Genomic DNA, 14,137 nt, shown 5'->3' on the forward strand with positions numbered 1-14,137 from the left:
AATCTCCTCCTCTGCGTCTGTTGCTTTGCCCATCACCTCTTGATCCCTTAAACTTCCACTGAGAAAATAAATACAATCCATTATCATTATAGACAAGAAGAGATACAAGGACAAATAGAATGAAATGCCTTGCATCGCTTCTTTTGACACATTCATCATGATAGTCAGCGCGCCTCACTTCAGCTGCTGAAACAAGGCCGGGTAAGACTTGGGGACCAGAGAGGTTTGAAGTGACGCCCACGCTAATGTTCTAATCTTATTCCGGAGCCTATATTTGGAACCCACCCATGTAAATTTAGCTTTGCGGATGCCTCGACACACCCAAGGCGCTTCGTTTTCTATCTCACATTTGAATAAGTCTGTTTTTCATGAGCAAATCTATTCCACGATTACACAGCGAATAATTACCTACAGCTGAATATGGAGGATGAAATCATTATTCACCGTCAGATTATTAATCACTACTCCAGACCTGATCTGGCTCCTCAGCTGTGAAATTATAGTTCTACTTTGGCAAACAACAATAATGGACTGTAGTGGGGAGAACAGGGTGAGAGCAAAAGAGAGAGAGAGAGAGAGAGAGAGAGAGAGACGTGAAAGAGGAGCTGAGGAGGAAGGAGACATACAGGGGGAAAACATGTTAACACTCTGAATGAGGACAGTTTCTATCCAGGTGCCAGAGGAGTTTATTGTGCTGTAATTAAACAACAACAAAAAAAAGACAGACTTGGATCACTTCTACTGTAAACAAGAATAACAGCCAAAAATAATCCATCATACAGTGTAACTGTCACAGAACAGAAGGAATTATTCATACACAACATGAAATGTGCAGCTGTCTGTATCAGCGTGTGAACCCGGGTTAGGAGGTCAGGTCACTGCATCTCTACCTCTGAATTCTGGGCAACACTTCCTGGAAACGATAATCACTCACACCTCCCTCCATCACAGAGACGGCAAATCACTTTTTATGAATATTAAAAATTGATTCATTTAAAAAAAATTTACGGATTATAATTCCCGCATATGCAACAAGCGGGAGTTTTCTTCAGCATTTACAGCTGGGCCATCCAACAATGCATGTGTTTACAGGTCCATGACTTCTGCATGTCACCGCCTTAAAGATATCACATTGGTTCTGCAATGCAAGTCTTTTATTTTTTTTTTACATTTTTGGTCCATCAAATGACTTATCCTGGCTGGGGGGTACATTCTTAGCCAGGTCGGCAGTCCATCGCAGGACAGGGCTCACATACAATCACTCATACTCATATTCACGCCTGTGGATAATTTAGTTTTTGATTAACCTAACAAATGTCATGTTTTTGCTGTGTGGGACAAAGCAGGTGAAAGAAGGTTCAAGCCATGCCATTGGATTCGAAACCATAACCTTCTTCCTTTGAGGAGGATCAAACTGGATGAATGGATCTGGGAGGGGATTAAAGGGAAGTGATGTGGGCTGATAAGGAAGCACAACTCCTGCACTCAGAGAAACTAGATTAGTATAAACTTGAAAATCTCACAGGACAAATAGTTAAATCACTGCTGATGGATGACATCTACTTGGGAATGGAGGTGAAGTTCTTATTCTGGCTCAGCTGGTATATTATGAACAGGTGCGCTGTTGACAGTCAGGTGTGCCGGAGCTGCCATGGCATGCCAGGAGAGGGTGCGTTGCACCCACGCCGCCAGGTACACACTCCCAAGCAGATGAGGAGGAAACACTAGGGAGCCAGGGATAACAGAATCCACACAAGAGGAAAAACCTGGAGTCAGGGCTGGAGCCAGAATCGGACTGGCCATCTGGCTATTCTGGCATATGCCAAATGGGCCAGCCCAGTCACTGGGCTGCAAATTATGAGGAAAAGAAAAACATCTCCTGGGGAAGTGGCCCACTTGATGTTGGAAGAGCCCATCAGATTGCACTTATTGATGATGCCAGTGTTGTGCTAATGCTGCAGCAGCACAGATAGCATTAACAGTCCCTCTCCCTTGCCATCAAATAGAGAGGAGGAGGGAAGATTAAAAATGAAAACGCCTCAATGCCTTTCTCCCATGACATTTGAGAAAACTGATCAATACACCAGATGATAATGAGCAGTGTTTCTCCAGAGACACAAAAAAAAGTTTCAACTACACCTCGCTTACCTGCAATTACAACAAAAAGACAGTATTGGATGGGTATATATATAGGGTTCTTTTAAGGCTGTCTAAACTGTCCCGCATTATGACTCTCATTAGCCAAGTCTAAAGCAGCTTTATGTAGTTTAGCTGAGCGACAGCCTCTGCTGACACAAGTGGCAAGACGGAGGATGCTGGTGCGTTCATATATACTGTATGACACATGACAATATCATGATCGGAAATGAAATAATAGATTTTCACAACAACCATGAGACAAATAAACACATGCTTTTTTTTTAAGGTTCTATTTTTTCCTCTTTTCATCTTGGAGGTGCAGATCTGCTGAGTGTGTTCAGTCTTGGCTTTAAAATGTTTGTTTCTCCTGCAATCAGATCTTAATTCCCTGCTCCGTATGCTAATAAACACAACAGTTTGTATTTAATACAAGCAAAATGCAAGTATGTGGACATGCAGAGATGAAAAATTCCTCCATGCTGCTTGTCTGAAGCAATCAAAGTGTCCTGAAGCCTCAACATGCTATGCTGTATAGCAAAACGTCACTGCTGCCATGTTTTCAGGGAATGACCAACACACCTTTTCCTGTGAAACTCCAGCACTGTTTTGTCAACTGAAAAACCTGAAGGTGAAAGGATAACGATTGCATTTCATTTTTGGGTATGAAAAATCCCTTTAATACCAGGTGTGCAAAGGCTGTTCCTCCATTAATGTCCTGTTCTGTTCTGTAATGAAAATTACCAGCTAGCTTCAAGCGTCTGAAAGCAGCACTAAGGGGAGTTTTGTGCCCGGGTAGCTCACTGTGCATAACGCAGGAACCAAATGTCCTCAACTCAGAGAAGAAGAAAAAAAACCAGGCACCATTCTCTTTATTCACAAGTCAGTCCACCATCAAAATGATGCTAAAACTGTCATTTTAAGCCAAAACATCTGCATAATGTTGCTTAAAGCCATTAAGCCATCTGCCTGAATGAATATCACCCTACTTGAGGAGAAAGCAGGTGAATTTTACAATAACAATTCTGCTGCAAATAATCTTCGAGCTTTTAAATGTCCAGGGTGCCATATTAGCACCACAGAATGCGATACTCAGGCATGAAAGGAAGGGAGAAGAAGAACACAGGTAAAAGGAGTTTGCTGAGGAGTGCGCTGGAATCCAGAGTAATAATTATGGCACCAGCTTCTTCCTTTGTGTGTCCTGGGAAAGCCACAGCCAATTTAAATTCATCTTTACTGAAGCTATTGTCAGCATCCTGGATGGCAGAGTGCGACGAGAGAAGGAGAGAGAGCGAGAAAGAGAGTTTTTAGACTCTTAAAACCTCCTTTTATTAAAAACCTGTCCACAGCACTTGTTAGTGCATCATACAAACACGCATGACCCCCCGCCCCCCCACAACAAACACTCAATACTTTCTCACAGCCAGAATAGCATACTACTAACCATAACACCGCATTCTCTGTCAGATGTCAAGATAATCTACGAAAATATACTCCTCAGGCCGGAATCTTGCAACCTGTTATGCTATGTGAAGTTTATTAGAACACTTGTCCGCCCAGAGTGTGTTTCCTTACACACCCTCAGGGAAACCCAGCCTGTCCTGGTCAGATAATAAAAAAGCCAGATGATGACATTCAATAAACGCATCATGTACAGAGTCAGGCATGTTGCAATATACCCAGCCCCTCCCCCCACTTTATGGTCCATATTTATTGCCGTGGCCGCATTTATCGCCCTCTACTACAGATGAATGGACGATCCAATCATTTAAATTTCCCATTGTGCCTTACAGGTGTCGTTTTTCCGGTTGTCCGTACATCATTAACACAGTATCTAAGGAACACCATTTCTTCAAATTGCTACGAATTGTCATGGGGGTTCAAGGATGATCTAATAACATATTGATGGTTGACGGTCAAAGGTCACTGTGACATGCATGTGTATCGTAAAGGCCTGGAGGGTTAACCTGTCTAATCAGACTGTTCCATTCGACTCTAACGTTCACTTGCTGGCGGTTTCCTCATGGCAGGTGCAAGCACGGCAAGCAGAACAACCAATGAATAAGCGCGATCACATGATTTTGTGTACAGCGGCCTGCAGCACTCCTCCTGATGCTGTCTGACTTCCCTTAATGCTGTAAAGTTGTTAACTTTCTCAAGCTTTGCCCTCAGCCCTGCTAAAGTCTACAGGCCCGGAGAGTCAAAAGGACAGCAGGTCTCGGTTTTGGACCTCCCAACGTCCAGTCAGTGCTTCTCCACTAAAGACAAATGCTTTGGTAGCTAGTCCCTGCCTGCTTATGTGCAATAATAAAGACACCACCCACATCCAGATGCTGCTATGCAACTGGTAGACAACACACACACACACACACACACACACACACAAACACACAACGCTAAGACACGTGGAGAAATCTTGCTGAACCTGCCAGATTTAGTTACGGATGCTGAGGTATAATTGGACAATGAATATTCGGGGGTGGGGCTTAGTGATGTCCAATTGGTGCATGGCAGCTTAGCGACTGAATGTGTTCATGTAATTTCTAAATGTGCATCCTCTGTGTTTGTATTGTTAGCGCCTTTGCTGCAGACTCTTCAATTCCTGGAGGCACGCTTGCTGAGAGCCATGACGAGTGATGCGTCCCAGAGCAATAATATTCCAGGGGTAGTATTTTACAACATCGCCTCTCTGTTGGTATTGAAGCCCCTGGAACATTGCTCCGCTCATTTTCATACATATTACCTCTTCTGTCTTCTTTGGACGCCCCTCTACAAGGATCCATCACAGAAAGAAAGTGTTTTCTTTAAGACGTACCTTACCGTAGTCAACACTGCTGAAATGCCCCTTTGAAGCGATTTTTCACAGCAGCAGAATGTGTTCTGTACTTTTTTAAACACACACACCTCCAGAGGAGCTCGGGAGCAGTCAACCTACAACACCGGCAGCCTTGGGAATCGACTGTAACCATCAAGCTGTTGGTTTTTTTTTTTTCTTCTTCTTCTTCTTCTTTCCCTAGCACTCAAAATAGATTGAAACAAACACACAACTTAAAAAAAAAACCTCTATAGTTAGAAATGAACATATGCTGAAAAGATAAAATGTTATTTCTTGAGTGTGCTTTTAAAAAAAAAATTATTACATGTATGAATTACTTAAAAGTAAAAAGCAATTACCATTATTTGGCTGCTCATGACCTCCTGTGGAAATGTACCAGTTAAAACATGCAAATGGAAACAATTGGCACTTACACAAAATTATTGCTGGCACAGGAGCCAATTCTATTATCATCAAAATTAGAAGTCACACTTAAGACCTCTGCTTACACCAAATGAATAAAAGATGTGCAAGAGGAAGGAGTTCACAACTAACATGTATCTGGTCACAATGAGCTTTCCTTAATGGATTTGCGGTGTGTTGGTTGACAAGCTCGGTATTTTTTCTAATCGGTTTCCTGACAGACATCCCCCAGAACCTGCTCAGAATAAACATTTCACCGGAACATTATTTGAAAGATTAATATTCGCGAAAAATAGTCGAATTCCTAATAATTATTGACTAAATAATTGAACTTTTTCTTTGACACGCATAGATCTTGATGTTAACATTTACCCTTTCTGATGCGTATTTTGAAGGATTACAAACGGAAAAAAATTAGGAAATTGGAGGAAAAGGTTTCTATCTACCCTGAAGGTGAGTTAATGCACCAAATGTGAGACCTCTCGCATAAACAGCAAATTGACTCCTGCGACCGAGCAGCTGTTTCCCCTCGTCAGCGTCTTCCCAGATGTTCACAACTCTATCTTGGAACAGCAAAGCCACCTTCCATTCCTGTAGGACCCTCTTCCCACTCAACACTTTGTAACAGCCAATGTATATTTCCATCTAATAATAACTTGTTTTGTTTTGGTTTTTTGCTTCCAACCAGTTGATTGAAATACATTTAATTCCCATTTCCCTTTTTTTTGTTGTTGCACCATTTCTCATGGTTTCTTAAATAAAACTCACCCGACAATTAAATGCAAACGTGACTAAAATTTGCGAGAACACGATTCTACAGCCGTAAAAATTCAGGAATATTGCGTCATCATGTTGAAGGAACAGTAAAGTATTTTTAAGAAAATGATGCCAGAGAATGTTTGAATATTTTAAAGTGCTGGCTTGCTCTAAAATAATAACAGTACTTACTGCTGAAAAATCCTGGGTTCAGTTCTTGGCTGGCCTTTTGTACCTTTGTCTCTGATTTCCATCCGCTGTTGCTACCCATGAAGACAAAAAAAAAGAAGTTAAAATAAAAATACTTGTATGTTAAAAAAAAATGATCGGGAGTAGTGTTCAAAGTTGTTGTTTTTTTTTTAAAGCAAAGCTTATCCTGCATTAATGGAGACAAATTAGGTAAAAAAATAAAAATAAAAATCTGCTGACATGATGATATTCTGAGAATGTTTTTAGAACAAATACAATTCTAGCTGGGTATCCATTTTGGTCCACCAAAAGAAAAATACACCTTTAAAGTTTGTGTTATCGAGATTGAGAGCAGAAAGGTTACGGACCTTATTTCTTGGTGTAATCCACTGTAAAGCCTTAAAGTGAAGCATCTGACAAGATACCATATAGGGATACTTGAGTGAAGGATTATAAGGTGTCATCTGATAACCCACCCACACAAACCATGAGCTGAACCACGGGAGAAGACTCCGTCCCAGGCGTCAACTCTCAACGCCCCGGGCCAAATCTGCAGCGGCAGATAACAGCAGTAGCCTGCAGAGGCTAAGGAGGACCTCGCTGCTCTTGTGTGGATTTGACCACCGAAGGTGACAGTGGAAAGAGATCCTTATCCTGGCTGGTTGACATTCATCTGCTGGCACCGAGCCCAGCGCTTCAGTTAGCATGTGGAGTACATCACTAGCCTGACCTACTGTGACACTGCAGTAATGCTGTTTCAACGGGAAACAACATCAGGTGGGTGGAAGTCCTTGTCCAGCTAAACACCACCTTGCACTCTGCTTGACACATATTACACCACGGGGAGCGCTCTAAAATAAGAGCAAGACAAAAGGAAGGGGGAAAAAATACAAGGTTCTTTAGATCAGAACATGTAGAGGCAAATCTACTTTGTAAAACATCTTCTCACAAAGACGGGGCCAGATACATTAATAACATTAATGACGTTATGCTACATGCATCATTCATCCATAGGTGCCCAGGTTATTAATGTTGGATTATGAGTCTTCTGCTTTGGTCGCCTTTCTCTATGAATCAGAGGTCATTTACGCCTGAGACCTGTTACCATACCAGGAAGACGACAGGTTCGAACCAATAAACTACAGCTTTTCCATTGAGATGCATATCACACACATCTTTTTTTACCCAGCTCTCAAATATCATGCAATTCTAAATGCAGACTGCATATTAACATGATATGTGACTGGAGTATAAAATGTACCTCTACCTGAGATGCATGGGACCTTTTTTTCTCTCGTAGAGTTCTCGCTGAATTACGCCTGTGAAAGTAGGAATTTCGAACATTCCAATATGATGTTATATTTCAAACTGTAGCTTTAAAAAAAAAAGTTTTCTCTTTGACAAGATGCGACACGGAAAACACGACACGCGCATAAAAACACAAATCGAAGACGAAAATAAAGCATCATTTATCAGAGTTTAAATCTCTGCTGATCTGCTTTTTTCAGGACGGTGAAGGTTTGATCAGGTTTGATTGACATCAAGCAAAATGTTTTAAATTATTTCTTACCAGTGAGAAAAGTTTGGTGTACATAAAGAGAATGTTATAGTTATTATGAGGCTACAAGATATATGTGTGTGTGTATACACACACATATATCTTGTAGCCTTTTAACCTCAATATAATTAATTCATGGCCACAATTTGATAAAAAAAAAACTTTAAATGAATTTTGAGAACATGTTATATGTCTTTTCCATAAATTAATTAAATCTGAGGAACAAGTTTTAGCTCATGATAACTCAAAATATTAAAAAAAAAAGTGTCTTTATGCCCTCCAATCATTTCTTTTTTCTCCGTGCTGCCTCTCCAGGGTTCTGTAGGGAGAAAGAAAGAAAAGCAGAATGTTAAAAAAACAAAACTGTTAAAAGAAAATAGAATTCACACAGGACCCTGCTGCTCATAGTAAATAGCTGATTAAAAAAGCTTTCAGGGCCTTTAAACAGGCAGCGAGTTGTTATGGTCTCCGCTGAAAAATACTGATGAAATATTATATATAATGAAAAGGCAGGTAGAGATAAAATAGTGAAATAAAATTGCAAATAATACACGTGCTCTTTCTTTAAAACCTTTCAGCTGTATCACTTACATAACCCGAATCCTGTCTGGTCTCATGTTCTGCTATTTATAGATTATTGATATCATATCGATACAGTGCATCGCCTTCCTCTCATAGGAAGCGATGAAGCAGAAGCGAAAAAGAATGACAACCTGTGTAGCTGAGATAAAAATGGGACTTCTAAAAGCACTTCACCCTCTGTTAGCTTTGACTTCTGACTCCCAGCTTCCTACGCTCTCCGAAATACACCTTCCTTCAAATCACTTTTTTTTTAAACAAAAGGACAAACGGGCAAAAGTATAGTTTCTTCAGCCAAAGATGAAAATCATAACCAAGAATAAGAAAATGCCTTATGTGAAAATGAATAAGTACGTCTTTCCACTTCGAATAAGAGACAAAATAATCGTGCTCTTCTTGATCATAAGAGCCGGTGTGAGGTCGAAGGCAGCAGAGATATAGAGAGGATATGATGAAGCAAAAGGTCAGGAAACACAACCAAACCCACAAAATTGCAGGAGCACAAGTCCTGCTCCCGTTGAGACCTCTCCATCCACCAAATTGACCTTCAATCAGTTTGGACTACAGGAAGCTGTTTGTAAGTTGGCTGCCGTCGAGGCTGAAAAATGTCTCTAGATTCTCCGACAATCAGCCCTGCAGAGCTGCGGCCGGAGGCAGAGCAGCACGACGGGCTCGTCCGGCTGTGCTGCCTTCACTGTGAAGTGCTGCAGCCATTAAAGATGCTTTGTCAACTCGAGGAGGAGAGTACGGCGAGTCTGGATATGAAGATGATTTATAATACATGAGGAAATTGCTGTGACTAATCCCACCAGAGCAAGAGACACAATGAAAACTGTGTACACAAAGAGATAATATTGTTAGCGAAAAGACAAAAGGTTCCATGTTTTCATTAAAAACAAAGCAATATTCAGCCCACGAAGCCAAGGACTTATTAGATACATGTCAGTTCTTAATCTGAAGGAACCGAAACAAACCAAAAAAAAAGAAGAAACAGCGCTCATGTTTCAAAACAAGGATGAGGGAATACGTTTATAAAATTCACACACTGTGGTGGTGTGCCTCCACAATGTCGCAGTGACCTTGACCTTTAACCGCTTTTTCAGTTCATCATCGAGTTCCAGTGGACATTTGTGCCAAATTTAAAGAAAAGAATAGGAGAGATGGACGGGAACATAATGCCTTCCTTCTACAGCTGTCAGTGGCACAGAGGCGTGAAACATGAGCCATCAAACAAGCAGAGAGGGAATAGAAAACGGAAAGTTTAGCAGTCAGATGGCTTTTGTATGTTGTCAAAGTATATTAAAATGTCTTTTCTAAAAATGGCTCTTTATGCCGCTTTAATATTGACAAATTTGCTTGATGGGAAAGTACTTAATATGAGAAAAAAGACTATTTCACCCTTCATTAAAAAAAAAAAAAAAACCTTCATTTCTTTGCTATGGAAACTGCAGTTTGATTTTGTAGCGCTGAATGAATCATTCTCCAGCTGCCTTTGTCTTCTGTTTAAAATGTTAGTCACAGATGACATTCATAGGTAAGTCTGAAAGCACTGAGCTCTCGCTGAATGGTCATTTCTGAATCAAAGACCCTGTTCTTTTTTCCAGACAGGAGCATCTGTCTGGGGAAAAAAAGAATATTTGAGGATAGAAATTTATGCGAATTACGAGTCAAACAAACGGATTCTTACCTGTAATTGTAGTGAAATGCGATGCACACACATTTTGTTATTCCAGGTTGATTAAAATTATCATCAGTTTCCGAAGTCGCACCAAATATATTTGTAATCAAAGTCACTTGAAGGATAATAACTTGATTCATATACAGTACATTCAGCTTGACAAACGAAGGTATTTCACCTGCTTTTCAGGCGTTACAGTGACGTCACATGTTCTCCTCCGCTGTGTGTGTGTGTGTGTGTGTGTGTGTGTGTGTGTGTGTGTGTGTGTGTGTGTAGTGGCGGAGTTTTCGCAAACCAACAACAGAGAATTGCAAATTTGTGACGATGTATCTCATAACTTAGCTCAATAACATACTTAGATATATAATTTATAACATTTATTTCACAACAGAACAAGGTCTGGACCTGTTCTGACCTCTGTTGTGATGTGGCGCTGTGTATTAAAATCTAGGTAAGTCCAATAAATGGATTTTTGAAGGGGAGGATGTTCCATTGGGGGGTGAGCTATAAAGAGGTGTTTTGTGTCTGTGTGTGTGTGTGTGTGTGTGGGGGGGGGGGCCACACCACTTTATCTAACCTGCAGGGACGACCAAATTTAGAAGATCAAGATCAGAACTCAAAAATCAGACATCATCATGAGCCATGCTTAGTTGATCTTAGTGAACAGTTTATTACTGTGCCAATCGCTCCAGACAACAGAAACAAGAAAACATCAAAACATAGAGGCAGCTTGAGTGGGTGGCGGTGCTCCTGGTCCCCCTCCATCAAACCCTGTCGTTGAGCTCCATCCCTCCTGCTGGCCTCCTGATCGAGGTGCTGGTGGACCATCGTCCTAGGGTCATCGGCACCTCAATCAATATGCTGAATAGCGCCGTGCCTTCCTCCTCATCCTCCTTGGATGGAACGGCTCAGGCTCCCCAGAAACATCTAACTCAATTTTGGGGAGAGGCTCTTCCCCGCCGTAGGTCTCCGTCACCTGGCAGAGGCTGCCGGGGCCAGAGTCCTCCACTGAGATGACGGGCCTGTTAAGCCTCTCCCAGAGCTTGGCCTTAATCTGGGTGCCAAGCTCCAAGCTGTAGGGGAGGAGATGTCCATACTCAGATCTGTGAGGAAGGAAAAGAAGCCACATTAGAAAGAGACAAAACTCTGGACGGAGAAACAGATTTGGACGTGATTGGAAAAATATGACGATGTAACTGCAGGCTTCTAGAACCTACCTCATCATCTCAGCCACCACGTCCTGATGGATGGCCTGGTAGCTCTCCACTGACATATTATGAATACGCAGTTCCTCGGGCTCCTGAGGAACTGCATGAGGACGGGGAAGAAACGTTGACGGCACGGGCAGGTCATCAGGGTTTATGAAGCCTGACGGCTTTGGGCCCAGCACCAGTGGCTTTCCCTTCAGGGGACGAGGGGCCTGCTTCTTCCTCCTTCTTGAAGGAGGCTTCTTGTAAGGCACCTGTGGAGAAGGAGGCACATAGAATAGATAGTCAGGAGCAAAGCAACCTCTCAGTCAACAACATGTCAGCATCTCACAAATAAAAACACATGTAGTAGAAAAGCTCGGACAGTTCAGAGATTCTCCACCCATGAAGGCCAGCCTACATGGAGTGTTTTGTATGCATTTATGGATTCTATTATGTTCTCAATCATCTTGGTCTGACACTCTAAAGCTGGAGAATCCGACGTCTCACCTGGTTGGGGGTGCTCTGCTCACTCTTCGCAGCACGGGAGGTTCGTCTACGTCGTAATTTCATCGGGAAGATGTTTTTAGTCGACTCAGTTGAGAAATGTCCTCCGCGTGGCTCTTCTGACGCTCTATGTAGGTCCACATGATGTTCTTACACACATATATGACGCTCCGAGTGTTGGTGCCATGATTGGAGCAGAACTCCAACATCAGTGAGGATCCAAACGGCTCAGAATTAAGACGTCAAAGCCAGATTTTCATCATAATGTGATGTCACAGTGTGATGACTGTTCCGTCCAATTGCTGCCTTCAGTGTTGGTCCTGACATACTGATTTTTTTTGGGGGGGGGGGGGGGTAAAATCAATACTACATGCTAGCACAGGAGGACAATAAATACCACACAAAAAAACTTTGTTTTGCAAACTACACTTTCCTCCCTGGGCTGCAGAGCCTCTCACTGTCTTTGAGGAAGCTCAGGTGAATTTCATGTATATTAAAGAACAATTTATCCTACTTTGTTAACGTGAATACTGGAAATACAGACTGGACTTGAAGAAGAATGGCTAAAGACCAAAATTACAAACTTTTATTCAAATTAAAAACAGTTATAGTGTTTAACGTAAAGTCCATTTTATTTGTACAACGGTGGAACCGGCAGTCATCGCAGCTCCGGGGGTGGTGACCTCCAAACTGGAAGAGTGGCTCCAGCAGAGTCCAGGTCCAACATCTTGAGGCCTCCATCCCGAGGTGGGTCCTCGGAACAGCTGAGATACTGCAGGACCCTAAAACTCCCAGGCCTCTGGGAGAGGACCTCAAGGAGGACACACACCACCCCTGTGTGTGTGTGTGTGTGTGTGTGTGTGTGTGTATACCCACACACATCTATCCATCCCTTTTCTACCTCTTGTCCTGTTGAGGGTGGTGGGGGGTGGAGCCTATCCCAGCAGCCTTCAGGTGAGAGGTGGGGTTCACCCTGGACGGGTCACCAGTCCATGGCAGGGACACAACCAGACATAGCCACGTAGTCTTCACAAAGTATTATTTTGTTTTAATACTTTTAACAATTTTTATGAGGGATGTTTTTTTTAAATGTTTCTTGACAAAGACAAGACCACAGTGAATTAGTCAGAAGACTTATGATTGTTTTTCTCAGTTCTCTCTCCCTCCAGCAGGTCAAAGCAGATGTTCGTCCCCACTGATCCTGGATCTGCGCCACCCTCCTGCCTGGTAAAGGAAGGTTTTCATTGCTGCTGTTGCAGGATGTGCTTGCTGATGGAGACTTGTTGGGTGGAGGTTCATTGAGGGAGTGAGGCGCTGGACCTGCTCTACTTGGAAAGAGTGAGGAGAGAACATTTGTTGGGATTCGGTGCCGTACAAGTCAAATTGAATTGATTTGATTTTTATTTATTATTTCCTCACTGACTTAGAAGGATCAGTGTTGTACAGCCAGGAGTGTGTGTGTGTGTGTGTGTGTGTGTGTGTGTGTGTGTGTGGGGATACAGCAGGTGAGCTGGCGCTCTGTTCTCTGCCTGGACCAGCAGCAGGAGCGCTACTCTGGCTGCTACTAGCAGCTAAGCTAGCCTTAGCATCCTCGCCACTGGTCCTACATGTGGCATTTTTCAAAAAGAAGTTACGAATGAATTTGAGGATGGATTTGCTCTTTGTGGTTTGTGATTATCTCTACCGCAGAGGTTGTGTTTTCTGTTGGTTTATCAGTCTAACAGGCTTCCGGACCAATTTTCATAAAATGTCAGTAGAGGTGTGAAGCCTGCATTATTAGACTGAGGCCGGAGGTGGCAAACCCTAGACCAGCTGTGGTAGCTGAGTTAGTGAGTGACAAAGTTTAAATGCGTTTTAGATGCACTGGACTTTTGCTGAAGTACTCTACCAAGCAGGATTGGTGACTGTAATATACCACAAGCAAGCAACTCAGATTCTGTTGCCAGCTGGTGATTACGGTGGCCTCACATGCTTTGGGATGAAGGTTTGTGGCCTGGCGATGCGACCCGTTGTCTCCTGTTGGTAACGAGGTGAAGAATGAGTTGGGAGACAGCCGGCTGTCATGGCTTTCTGGTTCGGACCAGTGCACTTGGCTGTCCGCTGCAATGATGTTCTGTCACTCAGCCGCTCCCTACAGCGTTGGAAGGCTCCCTCAGCTCAGACCTCAGCGGGGCTCCGTCTCTGTGGGTTGAGTGGCATTTGGAAGCCTGTCCTTGTGCACGTTATCCTGCAATTGTTTCACATTGATATTGAAATTTATTGTTTATCAAATAGGGCGGCACGGTGGTGCAGTGGTCAGCACTGTTGCC

At 42.7% G+C, this 14,137-nt stretch overlaps 1 protein-coding gene across 1 annotated transcript; it reads right to left on the bottom strand.

Moving 5' to 3' along the window:
* Positions 1-10,791: 10,791 nt before the first annotated feature.
* On the bottom strand, positions 10,792-11,992 carry LOC147246363 (uncharacterized). The gene is made up of 3 exons (XM_086183007.1): positions 11,832-11,992; positions 11,352-11,596; positions 10,792-11,237 (listed from the first exon to the last, which is right to left on the bottom strand). The coding sequence occupies exons 1-3, from the start codon at positions 11,892-11,894 to the stop codon at positions 10,988-10,990; spliced, it is 558 nt and encodes a 185-aa protein (XP_086039133.1). The 5' UTR covers positions 11,895-11,992; the 3' UTR covers positions 10,792-10,987.
* Positions 11,993-14,137: the final 2,145 nt, after the last annotated feature.

This window comes from Aulostomus chinensis, chromosome 17 (assembly GCF_037954235.1).
Source record: "Aulostomus chinensis isolate RoL2024-O1b breed Wild chromosome 17, RoL_Achi_v1.0, whole genome shotgun sequence".
Lineage (NCBI taxonomy): Eukaryota > Metazoa > Chordata > Actinopteri > Syngnathiformes > Aulostomidae > Aulostomus > Aulostomus chinensis.